Source organism: Callithrix jacchus, chromosome 16 (genome assembly GCF_049354715.1).
Source record: "Callithrix jacchus isolate 240 chromosome 16, calJac240_pri, whole genome shotgun sequence".
In the NCBI taxonomy this organism is placed as follows: domain Eukaryota; kingdom Metazoa; phylum Chordata; class Mammalia; order Primates; family Cebidae; genus Callithrix; species Callithrix jacchus.
Genome location: NC_133517.1, coordinates 65404704 through 65424693, shown reverse-complemented (window position 1 = coordinate 65424693; position 19990 = coordinate 65404704). Strand labels below are relative to the sequence as shown.

The 19990-nt window shown below is 33.4% G+C and overlaps 1 protein-coding gene across 23 annotated transcripts in view; it reads left to right on the top strand.

Moving 5' to 3' along the window:
• EFR3A (EFR3 homolog A) overlaps window positions 1–19990 on the top strand; it is a 103866-nt gene that overhangs the window by 46793 nt on the left and 37083 nt on the right. For all 23 annotated transcript variants that reach the window (XR_013528101.1, XR_008477194.2, XR_013528102.1 and 20 more), the window contains 6 exons: window positions 1369–1519; window positions 4936–5057; window positions 8864–9013; window positions 10820–10957; window positions 14834–14912; window positions 17829–17964. Coding sequence is in view for 19 of the 23 variants with exons in the window: in XM_002759223.6 (XP_002759269.6) it covers window positions 1369–1519; window positions 4936–5057; window positions 8864–9013; window positions 10820–10957; window positions 14834–14912; window positions 17829–17964 (776 nt within the window). In the remaining 4 variants the exon portion in view is untranslated. The remainder of the gene's footprint in view (window positions 1–1368; window positions 1520–4935; window positions 5058–8863; window positions 9014–10819; window positions 10958–14833; window positions 14913–17828; window positions 17965–19990) is intronic.

Genomic DNA, 19990 nt, shown 5'->3' with positions numbered 1-19990 from the left:
TGCCTTTTATTACTTTTCTGGTGGTCAGATTTTGTGAATAGACTAACGTTAGTTAACTGAGTTACCTTTAGCTTGCTTCTCAGTGCAACACAGTAACTTAAAAATCAGTCTCTGAATTGAAAACAAACAGAAAGATCCTGTAAAGCAGATGATTTTTTTCACGTAGCTTTAGTTTTACCTCTCAGAGGAGTAGTAAGAGAGAACCATGCTAGACTTAGATATCAAGGCTCAGAAAATCCCAGCATGCTAATTTGAAACTGTTACTAGCTGTACTTCTACTGGTAAGTAGAAGTCTACCATCCTACTATATTCTCTGTGCTAGAGCAATAATAACTTTGCAATTTGGATTATAAATACTTTCTTATTCCGTTATTTTATGATGCAAGTTTATTAGAGTATCCTCCAAGTGATGTATTAGCTTTCTGTATTTCCGCATGGTTATCACTTAGAATGTTTTAGTAAGTCTGGCAGAGATAGCTTTATAGTTGATTGTTGAATGACAGTTACCTAAAGACTAAATTTTAATTTTTTTTTTAGATTCGCCCTTAAAAATGTGAGGATTTGTTACATGTACAGAATGTGTAAATATCAAGTCAGGGTATTTGGGCTATCCATCACCCCACATTATTTGTCCGTTATTTGTCCTTTCTTGTGTCGGGAACATTTCAAGTCCTTTTCTAGCTACTTTGAGATGTGTAGTACATTGTTGCTAACTTTAGTCACTCTACTGTGCTGTTGAACATTAGAACTTATTTCTATTATCTAATTTTGTAAGTTTGTATTCACTAACCAACCTCTCTTCATCCCTCCATACCCCACCCCACCAGCCCCTATCCAGCCCCACTTGCCCTTCCTAGCCTCTGGTATCTGTCTGAATTTTAACTACAAAATGTAAAATCTGATGAATTGTAAATTAATATTTATGAGACTTTGAAAATAATATTCTGTTGCTAATAGTGTTTTATCTACTCATTTTTACACATATAAGTAGATTATATTGGAAATTGTCACATTACTAATTATTTCGGGTTAGGTACAAGTAAATATGGTTAAAAGTCTGGAAAATATAAACTGCCTGTATTTACAAAGAAAAATACACAAAGTTAATGTTAAAGAAGCTTAGATAGTTAAAGAGAAAATGGAGGAATACAGAGTATATTTTCTGTATACTTCAATATAAGGATTATTTTATAACCTACAAGATCATTAGTGCTATGTGAGAATTAAGACATTACTTAAGAGTTACTAAATTTGCATTTCTTTCTTTGGTGTATTTTAATAGACTTATGTCAGTTTTTTCAATGGAAAGCACTTAGGAGAATTAAGAGAGGTAGAAATGCTTTGACGTTTTCTTTCTCTGACATGTAGGTATGTTTTGATTGCTATGGAGGCACTGGACCAACTTCTCATGGCTTGCCATTCTCAAAGCATTAAGCCATTTGTAGAAAGCTTTCTTCATATGGTGGCAAAGCTGCTGGAATCAGGAGAACCAAAGCTTCAAGTTCTTGGAACAAATTCTGTGAGTAAAACTGTAATGTTACTAATTTTGTTTAATTAGAATATCTAGAATTAATTGCTTCTTAGAATGTCTTTACCTGGTAAAGGCAAATTTCCTGAATTCAACAGTCAGCACAAATTAAGATAATTAGAATTATTTGTCTCTCGCTTTTTCTGTTGTTTCTTGTGAAATCTGTGGTATTAACTGATCGTAATAGAATATTTGCCTGTAAATGAATGCACACCTGTCATTTTTATTTTCTCTTGGTCATTCATTTGTTGCAACATTAACTTTGTGTCCTACACTTCCTTTGAGTTTCATGCCTTTTCATTATTACGGTTGTTACCATTTTTATGGCTATATGAATAATGCTGCTATGAAGATTGGTGTACAGGTTTTTGTGTGGATGTGTTTTTCATTCTCTTGGGTATATACTTAGTAGTGTAGTATATACAATTAATAGTGTATAAATACTTAGTAGTATATATACTTAGTACACTACTAAGTATATACACTTAATAGTATATAAACAATTAATAATGTCTATACTTAGTAGTGTAAGTTACTGTGTTTAACTGTTTTCTAAAGTGGTTGCATCATTTTATATTCCCATCACCAGCATATGAGTGTTGTTTCTCCATATCCACATCAGTACTTTCTTTTACCATCCTAGAGGGTCTGAAGTGGTATCTCAATGTGGTTTTGATTTTGATTTCCCTAATGACTAATGGTAAAGCTTTGCATGTGCTCACTGACTGTTGTGTATATTTTCTTTGGAGAAGTATCTGTTCAAATCCTTTCCCCCATTTTTCAATTGTCTTTTGATTGTTGAATTGTAAAAGTTCTTTACATATTCTTAATAAGAATCCTTTATCAGATATATGATTTGCAGATATCTTCTCCAATTCTGTGGCTTTGTCTTTTCACTTTCTTCCTGGTATGCTTTGAGTCACTAAAGCGTTGATTTTGATGAAGTCCACTTGCTTTTTTTTCCTTTTATTGTTGGTGTGTGGGGGTGTGTATGTATGTGGGGGGTTGGGGGTGGTGGATGGGTGTGATTTTAGTTTCATATCTAAGAAACTATTGCCTAATCTAAGATCACAAAGGTATACTCTAATAGTTTATTCTAAGAGTTCTACAGTTTAGGTTTGTATTTAGTAAGTCATTTTGAGTTAGCTTTTGTATGTGATGTGAATTCAGCATTCAGCTTTATCCACATTTTGCATGTGTATATTTAACTATGCCATACTATTCGTTGAAAAGCCCAATCTTTCCCCTTGAATGGTCTTGGCACCCTTTTAAAAATAAATTTACCATTAACATTAAGGGTTTGTATCTTTATTCTTTCTTAGGCTACTTCTGAACTATTTCTGCTCACCACATTTATTTTCTTCTATCTTGAGCCATAGTTCATTAAAATAAGGTTGGTGAAAGCATACCTAATTCAAAAAGAAAATACAGTGACATTATTTCTTTCCTTGTCTAGTTTCATTGTATCACCTTCAGTCTTTCAGTTCTGACTTCTTCTCTGAGAAGGTTTAAGGCATTCAACCTACATGAATACTGTATGTTTCCATTCAGATTTTTAATCAAAAAATAAAATAATCATATATTACCTGCTATTGTTTATGGATAATCATTTTCCGGTATAGGAAGAGGAAGTATACCAGGGGCTGACAGTATGGATTCCAGACTCCGACCACCCCAGTTTGAATTACACCTATACTGCTTGCTAGCTATATATCTTGAGCAAGTTATTTATTCTCTCCTTGCCTCAATTTTTCATCTCTGAGAAGAGGATAATGAGAATACCAGTCTCACAGGATTGTTGTGTGACATGAGTTAATATATATGAAGCTCTTGGAACAGTGCATGGCACTGTTAGTTATTACTGGTAGCAAGAGTGTTAAATAAAGCCCTCATTCAAACTCTTAATATTATTTTTATCACTTATTTCAGCAGGAAAATATTGGGTATTTCCAAATGCATTTAGATGATGTGACAAGCCTAGTTTCAGGCAAGGTAGCTACTGAGGCTTCTCCTGTTCTGTTTATGTTAGGTGAGGAAAGTTTAGGGGAAGCTTTACAGCTTGAGGGAGAATTTTAGTATGCATTTCCAAAAGTTTCTTTACTTACAGCCAGCAATGCCTTTAGATTGCTTTAATAAGTTATTTGGGCAAAAGACCAAATTCCCCAGTTATCTACCTTAATTTGAGTGAACTTCATTAAATGAAATGCCATATTATCTATATTATCTTGACCAATAATAATTACCTAGTATTTCCTTGCAGTCTAATTTTCTTAGTGGTGCTGAGTGCCCCATGTTATCAAACATGACCAGTACTGATTTAAGATTTATAAATGGCCTTTCTATGGTTTAATTTGTTGACATTTTCCTCTTCATGTTAATGTCAACTCAATATGACAGTAATAGAGGCAATGTATTTTGGTTTTCCTTTGTTTCAGAAATTGTGCTAGATATTTTTTATTTTTACCTCTTTTTTATTGTCAACTGTTTCAAATACAGAAAAGTATGGAGCATAATATAGCTGTATACCCACTGATTCAGGAAAGAAAAGTGTTAATATCAATAAATGATAATATATAATTTTGTTATGAAAATAATACGTAATGGTAATAAACATCAATACTGTAACATTGGTTTATGTCTTTTTGAAGACATAATACAGTATTTGCTAGATATTTTATATATATTGTGTCATGATTCTCACAAAAACCGTTCAAGCTTAGAAATATTATTTTCATTTTATAGATTAGGAATTGCAGCTAAATAACTTGTCCAAAGACACAGTGAAGTAATGCTGTGGGATTCAGTCTTAGGCCTTTCTTACTTCAAAGCTTGTGTTCTTTGTACAATGATAAATACACTGTCATTATTGTGGATTAAGATTTAGGGAAAGCACAGATTACATTTCTTCTGTTCTCCTCCTCTTGATTTCTAAAAGTTCATTATTAAAAAGTTTCTTTTGGGTTAGGTGCTGTGGTTCATGCCTGTAATCTGGGTGCTTTGGGAGGCCAAAGCAGGAGGATCATTTGAGGCCAGGAGTTCAAGAGCAGCCTGGGCAACATAGCGAGACTCCTATTCCTACAAAAATTAAATTAAATAAAAAAATTAGCCAGGTTTGGTGGTGCATGCCTGTAGTCCTGGCTACTTGGGAGGCTGAGGTGCGAGGATCACTTGAGCCCAGGAATTTGAGGCTTAGTAAGCTATGATTGCACCACTGCACTCCAGCCTGGGTGACAGAGCAAGACCCTATCTCATGAAAAGAAAGCTTTTGTATAAATGTCATATTTGATATTTTGCTTGTTTCTTATTTTCATGTTGCTTTTTAATATAACAATGTATGAAAGTAAATGTATTTGGTGTACACTTTCAAGAAGGTGATATATGTTGTTTATATTGTTTTTGTTTTTTAGTTTGTCAAATTTGCAAATATTGAAGAAGACACACCATCCTATCACAGACGTTATGACTTTTTTGTGTCTCGATTCAGTGCCATGTGTCATTCCTGTCATAGTGATCCAGAAATACGAACGGAGTATGTATTATTTTACTTTATAATCTAGTTCTGTAGTAAGTAATTTAGAGATGAATACTGTGCTTATATGTTACATAATGATTACCAGAGGAAACCAGAATATGGCTGAAATATGGCTTCCCATTGCTGTTAGAAGTTATAATTACTGACTGAAGTAGCAAAAGGAGAATGGGTTATCCAGCTCACTAAAATACAGTCTTTATTGTAGCCTAGAATGTCCGTTCATGCTCCGCTTATTGTGTCATATCCTGTACTTCTACCATTTCTTCCTGCTTTCACTCTAATCCAGCCACATGGATCTCCTTGCCATTTCTTGAACATTTTAGTCTCACTTCTCTTCAGGCCCTTTGGACACATTGGTCTTTCTGCACAGAACAATTCCCTAGGTGCCCACATGGCTTGTTACCTCACTTTGTTCATATTTCTGCTCAAATGTCACCTTATCACAAAGCCCTCCCCAGCCACCCTTCATTAAATGTCAGCCCTCTCATTCCACCCCCAGTTATCTTTATCTTCTTATCATATATCTTTTTGTCTGTTTCTCCCTCCTCTATGGAATATAAATTCCAGGAGGGTGAGGACTTGGTTTTGAGGACTACTTGCTGTATTGGTAATACTTTGAATAGTGCCTGGTACATTTAGTCAGTTAGTTAACTGAGTGAAAAATTAGATAATTTTGTGTGTGTGAAAAGTAGCTAAATTGAATGAATATATACTACTGAATCATTGTTTATCTGAGGTTGTCATGACAACTGTCTTGGACGTTTCTAAACATTTTTTCTAGATGTATCCTACTAAAAATCTGGAATCGAATACTTCATAAACTCAGTCTATAGGTTGGTAGAATGAGAAATACAGAAATGAGAAACTTTAAAGTTAAGAATTAAAGTCAAAATAACTTTGGTAAATATAGAAAGTAATTTGAGCATTATTATCTTACACCTAAAAAACGAGAAATCAACCAGAATTTAGAATTACTGTGGGCAGCTAATAATCAAGATATAGCATGCTTTATAATTTTTACTTTTCTTTTAAAATAAATAAAGGAATATACAAAATCTAACTAGCTTTTAGTTGAAGTATGCAGGCTACACTGCTGGTTTACATGAAATAAAAACAAGTATAAATGTCATTTTAATTTGGAGAAAGAAAGCTTAATGGTGACTTAATAGTTAATTTCAGGTATAAGATTTGTTTTTGTCTGTGATGCTATTAGTATAATTTTTGCTCAGTAGAGTACAGGCCATTTAAAGTCCTGCTATTATTCCTTTATTATGAAATATAAAGCCTCTCAGAGGTAAAAAAGAAAAAAAATACTATAATTACTTTACAATGATTAATTTTCTGTTTGTCTCCATCACCAGGAAAATTCTCTTTTCTTTCTCTAAACGACATTTAAAAAATTTTTTATGAGATTGTTCTCTCTCTTCAAAGGCTGATAATAAGTTTTTAATGGGGCAAAAAGAGATAAAGATTAAAGAAAATGGCAATTTTTTCAAGATTTTAACATTTTTGCTGTCTGTCAAAATATAGAAAAATGTAGTGTGTTTTTCTAAGTATCATCCCCTAGTGAAATATCTTGTCTTTTGAATATATTTTTACCTGTTTTTTATTACTGCTTCCAAACAGAAATGTTGAAATATTCTATATCCAAATGAAAGGACTTATAGTACATTTTGCTAATTCTAGGCCTTTCCAATATTATATCATATTTGAAGATCCATAATGCCAACATTTCATTTGAATTCCTGTACAACAAATGAGTAAATTAAAATGCTATTTAGTATAAAATACTTAGTTTGATTATTTTTGCTTTACCTTAAATATAAGCCCTTTGATTTTCTTTAAGTGTGTTTATATTCTCTTTTATGTTCTAACTTAGATACATCATCAATCCCTTTAGTTTTTACCAAATTCTTATCAAATAGAACTCCAGGGGACATGGACAGTAGGAGATGGGGTTGATAAACATTTGGATTTTCTTAAAATGAAAGAAGAACTGGTTCTTGCTTGTAGAGTCATACATCACAGTTTTAATTTCTAACTCTAATTTTCTGAAGAAACTTCAGCTATGGTAGCAAGTACCACCTCCTCCCCCCCTCCCCCCTTCCCCCTCCCTCCTCCCTCCTCCCCCCCTCCCCCCTTCCCCCTCCCTCCTCCCTCCTCCCTCCTCCCTCCTCCCTTCCTCATCATGGTTAGCAACAAACAGGAACTGCTAACACTTACTGAGTGCTTACTGTGTTCCAGTTATTGTTAACCACTTGACATGAGTTAACCCATTTAAACTGTTCAACATTTCTATGCTGTAGATGTGACAGTTTTTCTTTTTCACTGATGGGGAAAATGTAAAATTCCTTTTGAGGGGGTCATGGCTAGAATGTGCTGATTAGGCTAGATGTTAGATCTGGATTGGATGAAGCTGTGTAGCTATAGTAGCTATTGATAGTTACCACCCAATACTGCCCCTTAACCTTAAACAAAGACACCAGTATCTGCTGCTGCTCCATTTAGGCTGCTGACTCACAAGGCATGATACAGGTTTCATCTTGTTTGTGCATGTGCTTCGTGCCACGTTGTGCTTGGCCTTCTCATCACCCAAGGTGTAGCAGCAGGTATGTAAAGCAGGAACCTTTTGTAAGAATGTTAGGCTTGCCCACTGTGATAGCTGCCCGAGAGTCTCTCAAGACTCATTTATGTTTTAAAGAGCAGCATATATAGATACGGCTTTGAAATAGGCAAAATTTACCTTTATGTCTTCCAATTCATTTTTCTCACCTGTTCAGTATCGTATTGCTGCCACTTTCCATTCTCCATCTGCTACTCCTGGATGCTTGCATTATTTTGCCATGGGTATGTAAAGCAATGTCACCTCCCTCCCCATATCTTCTAATCTTTAAACCTATTTACAGTTTTTGGAAGACAGTGCTAGGTAAACTGAATAAACCTCTAATTGGTGAGTATTTCAGAGAGTAGAAAGAAAGGAAGTAAATAACAATCATATTTGACTGTTTTGAGACTCATTGAGCCACCAAGTTAGCTCTTCTTGAGACTTTGTTCTTTTGCAGTTTTTAGAAACTGTTTTCTGGTCACTTTTCTTCTCATTCTTGAACATACAGATTTTTATTTTTTTTTGCTTTTTTAAAGAAGAGTGAGGAAGAGCTTGAGGAAGTTTGATGCTATAATCTGGGAGGGGAGGATAAGGCAGCATTCTCTCACTACTATATTGATACATTTTAAGTCACATTATCAGATTATTACATGATAATGTATATTTGTATATATACGGCTGAGATTATCTGTGCTCCATTTCAATAGTTCTTGTTTGTAATACCTTTTAAAAGAACCAGCTTAGTCTTCTATCTAGGTAGACTAAGGGAGTTGAAGGGCTGTTAGGGAAGAACAGTGAAAGAAGTCTGACGAAGCATGAAGGGTGTTCAGAACAGTGAAATCCTGTTTTTACTCAGCTCTTAAGACTTCTAGGTAAGAAATGGAGTATTGTTATCATTTTAAGAAAACCTACGCTGTTGATTATTTAAAATTGAAAAATAGGTATTTTTGTATTTTATAGTCCCTTTAACTTTTAAAATGCTGATTTTAGAAACATAATATTTAAAGTAAGACTTTTTGGGGCACATCTCTGTATCTTAAATTGTTGAGGTTTTACTTTCTTAGACTTGTGTGTTATTTTAAGATATTTTATTGTTAATATAACAGTATTGATACTCATTTTCTTAGCTAGGCAAACAGACTTGTTTGAATTACTTTTTTTATGACTCATTTTCCTCCTCTTTTTTTTTTTTTAATAGGATACGAATTGCTGGAATTAGGGGTATTCAAGGTGTGGTTCGCAAAACAGTTAACGATGAACTTCGGGCCACCATTTGGGAACCTCAGCATATGGATAAGATTGTTCCATCCCTCCTGTTTAATATGCAAAAGATAGAAGAAGTTGACAGGTATTTAAAAAGATGTCAGTGTTGAAACTGTTACTTTTATATATGTGTATGTGTGCTTGCCTAGGATAAGAACGTTTTGTCTTTAATACTCTGTAAACAGTAGTCTCATAAAGTTAAGTGAGTTTAAAAATATGTACCTTTCTGAAAAAATTTTAGTCCATAGTGATCACATTAGGGTTAGTAGAATACAGATTATTGTTCATACACCTAAGCCTTCTTTTTCTTTTAGAATAAGTTTACAGTCTATTTTCCTCTTACTATTGAATATCCAAATTGCTGTTTTAATGAATACTACTTAAAGTCACAAATGTAAGAAACAGAAATTATAGCTCCGTTTCTATTAATATAAAAGATCTAGTATACTTTTGCACAGGGAGTTAGAACTAACCAAAATAATAATGATAATAATAATAGCTACCCACACTGTAATTTTATTTTTTCAACAAAACAGTTAGACACTGTTCATATTTGATTTGTCCTAAGATATTCTGGAATTGAATATTGTTTTGGGGTATATGCTCGTTTTTTTCTTTTTTCCATAACATTCACTTGGAATTCTGTACTTTATTCCACTTTTTCAAATACTAGAAGCATGCTTATCCCCCACATTTCTGTTGCCATACACAGAGATAGCAAGTTAATAATAATAAATTAATGAATAATAAAATATTTATTATATATAAATAATATTTAATATATTTAATAGAAATTAATGAACATTTCAGAAGCAGTATTCTCCAATGACTTATTATCCTTACTTTCCTGATTATTGCAGTTTGCAGAGGAAAATTTGAATCAAATTTAAAAGTGATTCAATTCTACAGTTCTAGATTTAAATTTTATGTATAATTTTTGTGATTATATGTGTAATAGCAACATAAAGGTAGTCTAGAAATGAGATGTAATTGATAACTCTATGGTAGCACTTGCACATTCATGTTAATTTGCACTAATTACAGAAAGGATTCATGCTTAATTCCTTGGATGTGACTGTCTCCAGCTTTGTGAACCTTTCCTAAAGTGTGAAACTTGATATACTTTATCATTATCTGTATTTTTCCTATTCTTGGCACTATAGCTGAGATGAAAGTTTTCTTAGCTAAAATATTTACTGTTTCAAGGATCGCTAGCTAGATGGAAACCTATTTCCCATAACTATGGCTCCTGAGGTCCAGGGTTAGCTTATGTAAAATATAGGAAACAGAGCTCATTGGTTGCCATTTCTTAAGACATTATATTTTTTCATGATATAAACCCAGTGCCACATATACATTTTTTAAATTATTATTCATAAATTCATTAGCCTAAAATAATGTTTCAAGATGTGAACAGAATATTGTCTGCTGAAGACAGCTACATATACAAATATTCTAATTAGCTTTAAATTTTTATTTTTTATTTATAGGCTAGGTCATAGTTTTTCACTTCATTCTATTTTTGCCCATTTACAGTTAAATTGAGGATACCTAAAGATGGTCTCTGGGCACTGTGTTCTTACTAAGATTTTGCTATAAATACAGAAAAGTTGAATGAAAATGAATAGCAAGCTGCTGAGTGTGTTACTTATAGAAAAGACATTTTGTTAGAAACAAGTTGCACAGCCAAGTTTATTTCTTCTATTTGAAAGAGCATATGATTCATTTTGGTGGTTTTAAATTCATGAAATTATAATTAAACTTTATGTCGACTGGATGATAAAAAGCAAATGCCATTTTAACATTTCTAAAAATTAAAGTATATTCCGTTTATTAGAACTAATATTAAAATTCTTATGTTCATTTTTCTTTATTTCGCTCTCTCTTTTAGTCGCATAGGCCCTCCTTCTTCTCCTTCAGCAACTGACAAAGAAGAGAATCCTGCTGTGCTGGCTGAAAACTGTTTCAGAGAACTGCTGGGACGAGCAACTTTTGGGAATATGAATAATGCCGTTAGACCAGTTTTTGCGTAAGTAGTTGGTGTTTTCCTGGTTATTTGTGACTTTGCTGTATTAATTTATTCAATTCTGTGTTAACTTATTTATAGAAGACAACTACTTTTTTACTTGTATGAGGAAGTTATTAATGGAATCAGTGTAACACTGTGGAAGTAGTTACAGGACTGAGTCACAAATGATATGTTTGAACAGTGGTCAATACTTCAGTAGCTATTTGCTTTAAGTATGAAGTGTAATAATCTGCTTCATATCTTGTGCATTGTTTAACTTGAATAGCTACTTACAGATCTTGAAATGCATATGTGCAGTGAAATATTTAAATAAACAGTGTCCAAGTATGATGTATCTTGTTTTACTAACTTTGATGGTCAGTTTTTCCTGTTCCCTGGCTTCTATTTCTTGACTTTCTGCCATGGCTGGGCTGCCTTAGATCACATTCACATATCTGAGTAAATAATCTTTTACATGGTGATTAATCAGAGCAAGAATATTAAATATCTCATTGGTACTTACATGCTTTCCTCCAGGCAAAATACGTTAATGAGCTTTGAGTTTCTCCACCTACACATTTTCTCTCAAGCCTTGTTAAGCCTTTGTATTTCTAACTCAATCACTAGATGATAGATCTACCATATAATATTCTGTGTAATTTCTAGACATTTTTGCTAGTCTTTTTTTTTTTTTGTTAAAATTCAACTTGTCCTTTTCTCCTTCTGACTATAATAGTGGCTTTATAGAATATGTATGATATTCTAAATGTAACATCCATAATTCTTTTGTTTTTTGAAACGGAGTCTCGCTCTGCTGTCAGGTTGGAGTACAGTGGTATCTCAGTCACTGCAACCTTCGATTCCCTGGTTCAAGCTGTTCTCCTGCCTCAGCCTTCCAAGTTGCTGAGATTATAGGCATGCACCACCACGCCCAGCTAATTTTTATATTTTCAGAAGCAGTGGGGTTTCACCATGTTGGCCAGGATGGTCTTGATTTCCTGATCTTGTGATCCACCCACCTTGGCCTCCCAAAATGCTGGGGGATTACAGGTGTGAGCCACCACGCCCAGCCCAGAATTCTTTATTAATTACAGATGGATGTTCTTAGCCTAGGGTTCCAAGTAGAGCCGAGCCGTAGTTACAAGAATCTATAAATCACAAAATTATATTAAAAATTAAATAATCATTAGATTTTCAATCTATGTTTCCTCCCACCTCCAAAATATTGAAATGCTACTAAAAATTAATCAGGATTACATTAAATATACTAAGGGCAGATTTTTTTTTAAATATCTACACATCCTGACAATGTCAGAATACCATTTTTTATCTTAATATTCTTATTGAGAACTAATCTATAAGGCCTTAAAAATCTAGAGAGCTAGCTTGGAGAAAAAAAATTACCAAATAAGCTTTACTTGAATTGAGTAACTCGAACTGAGTTATATTCTTTTCTATATAGAACTTAAAAATTCTGATCATGTATTAGTTAATTAATTAAATTAATCTTAAGTAAATATGTGATTACATTCTAGCCATTTAGTTAATTAAATATTAAATGTCCTCTGTAAGCAAGGTGCCATGTATTTTGGGAATATATGCATTAATAACAAATGTAATGGGTGATTGACATGTACAATATTTGTAAAACAATATATGGATTATGGGAAAAAGACAAAAAATGCTGTGGCAGTTCAAAACAAATAATTCATGTCTAAATTGAGAATTTAGGACCAACATCTTTTTTTTCTTTTGAAATGGGAGTTTCGCTCTTGTTGCTCAGACTAGAGTGCAATAGCACAATCTTGGCTCATCGCAACCTCCACCTCCTAAGTTCAAGCAGTTCTCCTGCCTCAGCCTCCCAAGTAACTGGGATTACAGGCATGCACCACCATGCCTGGCTAATTTTGTAATTTTAGTAGAGATGGGGTTTCGAGGTGATCTGCCCACCTGGGCCTCCCACCGTGCCCAGCCAGGGCCAGTATCTTTTAAGGTAGATGAAGGTAGTTATCAAAAACTGCTCTGGAAATTGTATTTTATTTGTAAATAATGCTTTAGTTTGATATTAAAGTCAGTTTTTAATTTCAGTTATTTGTGTAAAGAAAATAAAATGATCAAATTTTGAGTATTATATTTTTAATCAACAGTGAGCATAAGACACTGATAATGTTGGCTGGAGTGTTGGATAGGGTTTAGGGCTTTGTGTGAGATAGAAGGGAAAAAGTTTAGCCTATACTGTAGAGATTTTAAAATTTTATATTTAAGTTTATAGATAATTAGTGGAGATCTTAGCTTAAAAGTATACAGTGGCTATAACTGCCCTTTGTGAAAGTTAATCAGATAGGGCTATTTAGGACATATTTGAGCCAGGGCCAATATGTCAGCAGGTTACTATAATAAAATTCTTGACAAGTATGTATGTGAACTATAAGTAATTAGTAGCATGCTTGATGAGGTAAATAAAGTTTATTTTTCTGCCTCTTAGCAGATGAATATTATAATGGACAATATTTAACTTGGCTATTGGTTAAGAATCCATAAAATCATGATAATACAGCTCATAATAGCATTAAAGATTTATATCTTTTGAGAGTGAAGATGGAAGAATTTGCCTCAATTATGAGGCAGAAACTACCCAATTTATCAGATTCAGGTTAACTGTACATTTGTTTTCTGCATTTTGTCCTATAAATTCTCTACATATATATTTTTTTTATCACTACTTCTGTTCATTTAATTTTAAGTAGTGGATTTCATTTATGCCTTCTACTCTTCAGGCTTCTTCCAAACAAGTAGCCATCTTCAAATGCTTCTTCGAATCTACAAAGGCTAGCGCATAGTACATAACACAATAGACCTTAAAAACTGTGATGATTCAAGATGGATTTCAGGTCTTTTTTTTTTGGTACCATTTCCATTTGTAATGCCTCAAAAAGCAATTATTACTTTCCGGGAGATGAAAGTTATAATAAGCAGCAAACCCAGATGTTAATATAGGTCATATCAGGATGTGCTGTTTATTGGTTGTATGAACTTGAAAAACTCAACCTCTCTGAGCTCCAATTTTTTCACCTCTGAGAAGATTTTAATGCATGCATTAAATGATTTATTTATATCTTAAAATAGAAGCTACTACTTATCAAGTGCTGGCTGCACCCTGTGTCTATGCTAATAACCTTATATGCTTTATCTTACTTAATCCTTTTACCATATGAAGTGGATGTCATTACTGTCCCCATTTTCCAGGTCAGATTTCTGACCCTTAGAGAAGTCAAATAACTCACTCATGAACAAGGACATATAGGTAGAAAGTGAAGTCAGAATTCAAATTCCAATCATTTTATTCCTGAACTCATGGTCTAAATTAACCGTTAAGGTTGATAATATATGCCTAGCATAAAACATATTTTCAACAAATGATAGTTATAATAAAGCTGGTTTTGATATGGAAGGACAATTTTTAAACTTTAGTTTTGATACAAAGGGTGAGAAGTAGATCTGGCAATCTGAGGATATAATCTAAGGTTGTTCTCCTGGCGTTTTCCAGCCTTGTATTTGTCCATCATTTACCCTCTTTCATTCATATTTACTTGTTAGATAAAATTACTCATTGCAAGAAGTAAATTAATAAATTGCAACATTGAAAAAACCTGGGAATCAGTAAATATTTATTGATTAAATGTTCACGAAACTACTACTGGTCCACAGCATTGCTTTAGAAATAGCTTTAATTGCAACATATGTTTCATGGAGCTCATTAATTAAGAATTAAACTGAAATCTTGCTTTTCTTTTAGGTAGTATTCTCACTTTAAGCTTTTCCTATTGTTGAGGTTTCTAGAGGAAGAAAGTATAATAAAATAGGGAATTTTAAAGTAATTTTTGTTGTTATTTGCAGGCATTTAGATCATCACAAACTGTGGGATCCCAATGAATTTGCAGTTCACTGCTTTAAAATTATAATGTATTCCATTCAGGTAAGGTTTGGTTATTTACTATATTTATATAAGTAATTTTGGTTCTTTATAGATAAACACATTATCTAACAGACGTGGAGAGCTATAAATCATTGTTCTTAATTTAGCTCTTTTGTCTCATTAATTTTCTTTTGCTACTTATTTCCTTATTTGCCAAGATGAAAAGATAGATCTAATCAAAAGAACTAAATAATTCTATCATGGTTCCCTTCAGCACTAAGACCAACACAGACAAGCTTCTTGACAGTCTCCTGCTACCCCTGGATTCATTGAGGGTGTTGTCTTTTAGGGGTTCTGAATTGACACAGGGATTTCTGATTTGTTAACCTACCTTTCCTGTATGGGCCCTAAGCTTTGTATCTAGTCTTCATGTATACAGCTGTCTAAATGAGTAGCTCTGGGCACTGGAGAGGTGAAGATTTGCCTGGAACTGCTGCTGGCCTCAGTGTGCCCTCACCTTTCCAGATGCTTGCCTTCTTCTGGAGTTTGGACTAAGGGACTTTCCTTTCCTGCCACTTTATCTGGATATCAGAAACTCTTATATATAGCCTGAATATAGTTTGAATAACATGAGTTTCAACTGTGCAGTTTCACTTATAGTGTGGATTTTTTTTTTCAACAAAATGGAGATTAAAAAATCTATTATTTGTTGAATTCAAAACCCCAAGTTTATGGGGAGCTGATTTTTTCCATGCAGGGCCAACTGTGTAGATGGATTTCAGGTCTTGTTTTTGGTACCATTGACTTGAGTATGTGCGATTTGTGTATGGAGTGGGACTGAAGCCTGTCCCCAAGTATATCAAGGGAAAGCTTTAGTCTAGTATTTTACTATTGTTTTATGACAGGGCTTGGCAATTTGGGAAAGCGTGTATAATATTTCTGGAAATGGTGGTATATACCAGAATAGGAATTTCTGTTTAACTATCATTGTACAATTAAAACTTTGGATAGCTTTGATTGTTCTAATTGCCTTTTGCATAAAATTGGTATAAAGTACTTAGAAGAGTGCCTGCTTCTGGTCACTTCTGAATGAAATGCTCTTTTGTCATTATTGTTATGTTTGATGTTATAGTCATATATTAGCTCAGGAGTCACCAATTGAAAAGTAGTAATAATAACTAATGCATATTGAACATTTTTCGTACAATAGACACAATTTGGGTGCTTTATACAAATTAACTCCTTTAATTACCCCAAGAATCCTATGAATAATTTTTATCATTTAAATATTATAGATGAGAGAAACTGAGTTACAGGGAGATTAAATAATTTCTCTCTTAATCTGAGAGCTGTTTAGCTATTAAATCGTATGGCCAGAATTTGAACTTAGGCTAGTTTGACTACAGAGCTTGTGTATTTCACCACCACTGTATTATATTGCTTCTTAAAGTGATTCATCTGTTAACATTGCCTTAAATTTCAACGTAAGGGCAAATTTTGCTGTTAGGTAAATGAAACCTTAGTACATGTGACTTCAACATACTGTGTAACATCTTCTCACTTTCCTTCCTTTCACTCCATATTCTTGTAACACATGATACCGTTATTGAGTCGTTCATAAGTGGAATGAACACATGCCCTGGTTTGCGTAGTATAGTCATACTTTATGTGTAATTATTAACAATACTTCCTTCACTCTCTGGAGTGTCCTCATTTGGACAGTAAATCAAATGGCTACCTTACCTATAAAGGCAGACTAATAATTGCACAAGTTCACATACCAGAAGCATGCAGCTTCCTGAGCAAGAAGTTCAGTTTCAGGTTGTGCGTATGTGTCTTCCTGCCTAACATTCATCTATTTTAACATAGCTTTGAATGAAACAATGTAAAGATGAAAACACAAACTTAGTTTTTACTTAGGGTGGCTTTAAAAGTAGATGTGTGTTATGACAAAAATTTGAGAAATACCTAGAGATGAAATCTGTAACTTGATAGAGAAGGAGGGGAATTTTTGCTTTTCAGCAGGGTAGCCATTATGCGTAGGGCACTCCTTTCTTATCAAACCACACATTCCAAAGGAAAGAAAGGTAACCTGCCTGAAAACAGGGCAGAGCGGGCCTGTCTGAAGACAAGAATAGACAGGGAGATTCAGGGCCACAGATGCTTTTGACAACTTGGTGCAGGATAGTAGACCAATTGTGACTCATGGACATTTAAGTGTAGGTTTAAAAAAAAAAAAAAACTTTGCTACTCTTCAAAAAAAAAGGAATTAACTAGAGTTAAAAATAAACATTTTTCTGCTATGCTTTTTTTGTTTTGGGCCCTAACATTCGCTGTAGTTGATCAAATTTGTTTGTATGTGATAAAATTGCCTGCGTTACTTGCACATCTTTCGATATCTCCTTGATTTAAATTTTGTCAGGTACATATTAATAATATTTTCAATTTGACAGTAGCTCTTGATTAGATGAGTGTTTTGACTGTTTAGCATTGTTAGGTGTCCGTGTTAAATAGTATTTAGCTTGGGTAAGGGAAAAGTACTGTGAATGTCATCATTTATGTTTTTTACCAAATTTTGATCTGATATCAAATTATAAGTATATAAATGACCATTGTGAAATTGCAGAAAAATGTAAAGGTAATAAAAATTTCTCATAAATTGCTTTCTCAGGGGTGGCCAGTGTTAATCTTTGTATATGTAATTATAATTTACTTTTTAAAAACTAGTTTGAATTTTGTTAAACAAAGTATTATATAATATGCTTCTTTTCACTCAGAGTATCATAAATATTTTCCAGCATCTCTGTTTATTCTTCAAAAGAATGACTTTGTATTTGGCTATATATTGTCTCATAACATGACTACCCTTCCCTAATTGGACATTTATGTGTCAGGTGTTTTTTTTTTTATTCTTATGAATTCTGCCAAGGTACATGTACTTGTTCATACATCTTTGTACTGTTTTGTCTCCTTTAGGCTCAGTATTCTCACCATGTGATTCAGGAGATTCTAGGACACCTTGATGCTCGTAAAAAAGATGCTCCCCGGGTTCGGGCAGGTATTATTCAGGTTCTGTTAGAGGCTGTCGCCATTGCTGCTAAAGGTTCCATAGGTGAGTCCCAATAAATAAAATAGTACATTAATCTAGTTTAAAGTGTTCTTTCAGTAGTTATAACAGTGTATGAAAAACTCTTTAAGAATATTTCTATACATTTTTAGATGTACTATAAGTTTTTCTTGAAATTTGGATTCATGCAATTATTTTCAGTCTTCTTTAGTGCACAGTTAAGTATTTTCCTCCACGTCAATTTCTCCTCCCTTTTCTTCTTCTAATAAAGGTTTTTGAGTATGGATTACATACTGAACATTGGTAGAATGCAGATGGAAGAAACTCATAGTGTACTTACGGTTAGACAGCTCCACCTAATGCTGTAATATATGACCGGCTTTGATCACATAGCTTAAAAAAGCCAGGGTTTAGAGAAGGGAGGGAAAATGGATTAGCAGGAGCAAAATTTATGTGGCTCATTTTGGGTAGAATGTATGGTTCTAGTTTAGAAGTCAGGGAGGTGGCTTTAAAATTAAGTCATAATCAAATTGTGGACATAGTTCTTTAGCTGATGAATAGTCCTTAAAGATTTACTCTAATCTTCATGAGAAATGTGCTATAGGATAATTTTTCTGATAGCAAAATAGGGCACATTAGAAATAACAAGCTCCTGCCGTTGTTGTGTGCATGAGGGAAAGAACTTGCCCTTGCATGGGAGCAGTAGGAATGACATTGTCACGTTGACAGGATTTGATCATGGGGTAATGATAAGAGGGGATAGTTCAAAAATTACAGTATTTTACCTACATGTAACTACAAAAATGGAGTAGTCCATATTAGAAGTACAGAAGTTTGAAGGAAAATTTGGTTATGGTTTCTTTGCTTGAAAATCAAAGTAGAAATATATTATCTAATAAAGTAGTCATCATTCAGTATCTGCAGGGGATTGGTTTGAGGACCCCTGAGAATACCTAACTCTGTGGGTGCTCAAGTCCCATATATAAAATGGTGTAGTGTTTGCATATAACCAATGCACACCCTACCATATACTTCACATCATCTTTAGATTACTTAAAATACCTAATGCAGTGTAAATGCTATGTGAATAGTTATTACACTGTATTGCTTTTTGATTTGTGTTATTTTTTTTATCCTGGGTTCCCCTCCCCCCAATATTTTTAACCCATAGTTAGTTGAACGTGTGAATCCAGAACTGCAGATATGGAGGACCAACTGTATTCTTTTGTTCTTTTATTGTCAAATAAAGGTGGGCATTTTGGATATGAATTTTCCATTTTATCTTGTAACTTATCTCAAGGAGATAAAACAGGTTATTTAATTGGAAAGTTATTTAATTGGAAACATGAAATGAAACAATATAATACATTGAATTGTCACATTGATTAATGTCTACTAACACTACTAAGTGTGTTAGGTACTATGTGCTAGGCTCTATATATTTGAAGAGGCATTTAAACATGGCTACCTTTCCTAAAGAAGCTTGAATTAAGAGTAAAAGGCAGAAATGAAACCCACTAATTAAAATAAGGTAGACAGAAGCAGTGAGAGAAACACATGCAGAAAAGCTGTAGAACAAAATGCAGAAAACAAATGCACAGTTAACCTGAATCTAATAAATTCAGTAGTTTGTCTCATAATTGAAGCATATTTTTCCTTCTTCAGTCTCAAAAGAAGCAAAATAAATATTTGATGCTTCTGTGAGCTATATTATATGATTTTGTGGATTTGTACCCAGCAATTAAGTCACATATCATCCTAGTATACACTATTGCGAACAGATAAGATTAAATAGGCAGAAAATTTTTGGTAATTCTTATATGCATGTACACATTTTGTAAGGGTGGAATCAGAGATTCAAATAGCAAGTTGCTCATAAATGCCCAGTAAAATTGGTTGATATAATGAAGCGACTTTCTTAATTATTTCTCATTTACTCTTTTTTAAAAAAATGAAATAGTTTATAAATTATGGACTTTTGACTACTTAGAAAATTACAAAAAAAATCTGTGGAGAAATAAGATAATTGACTTTGAATATGCAATACTAGAAACATGTATCTTCTCACGTA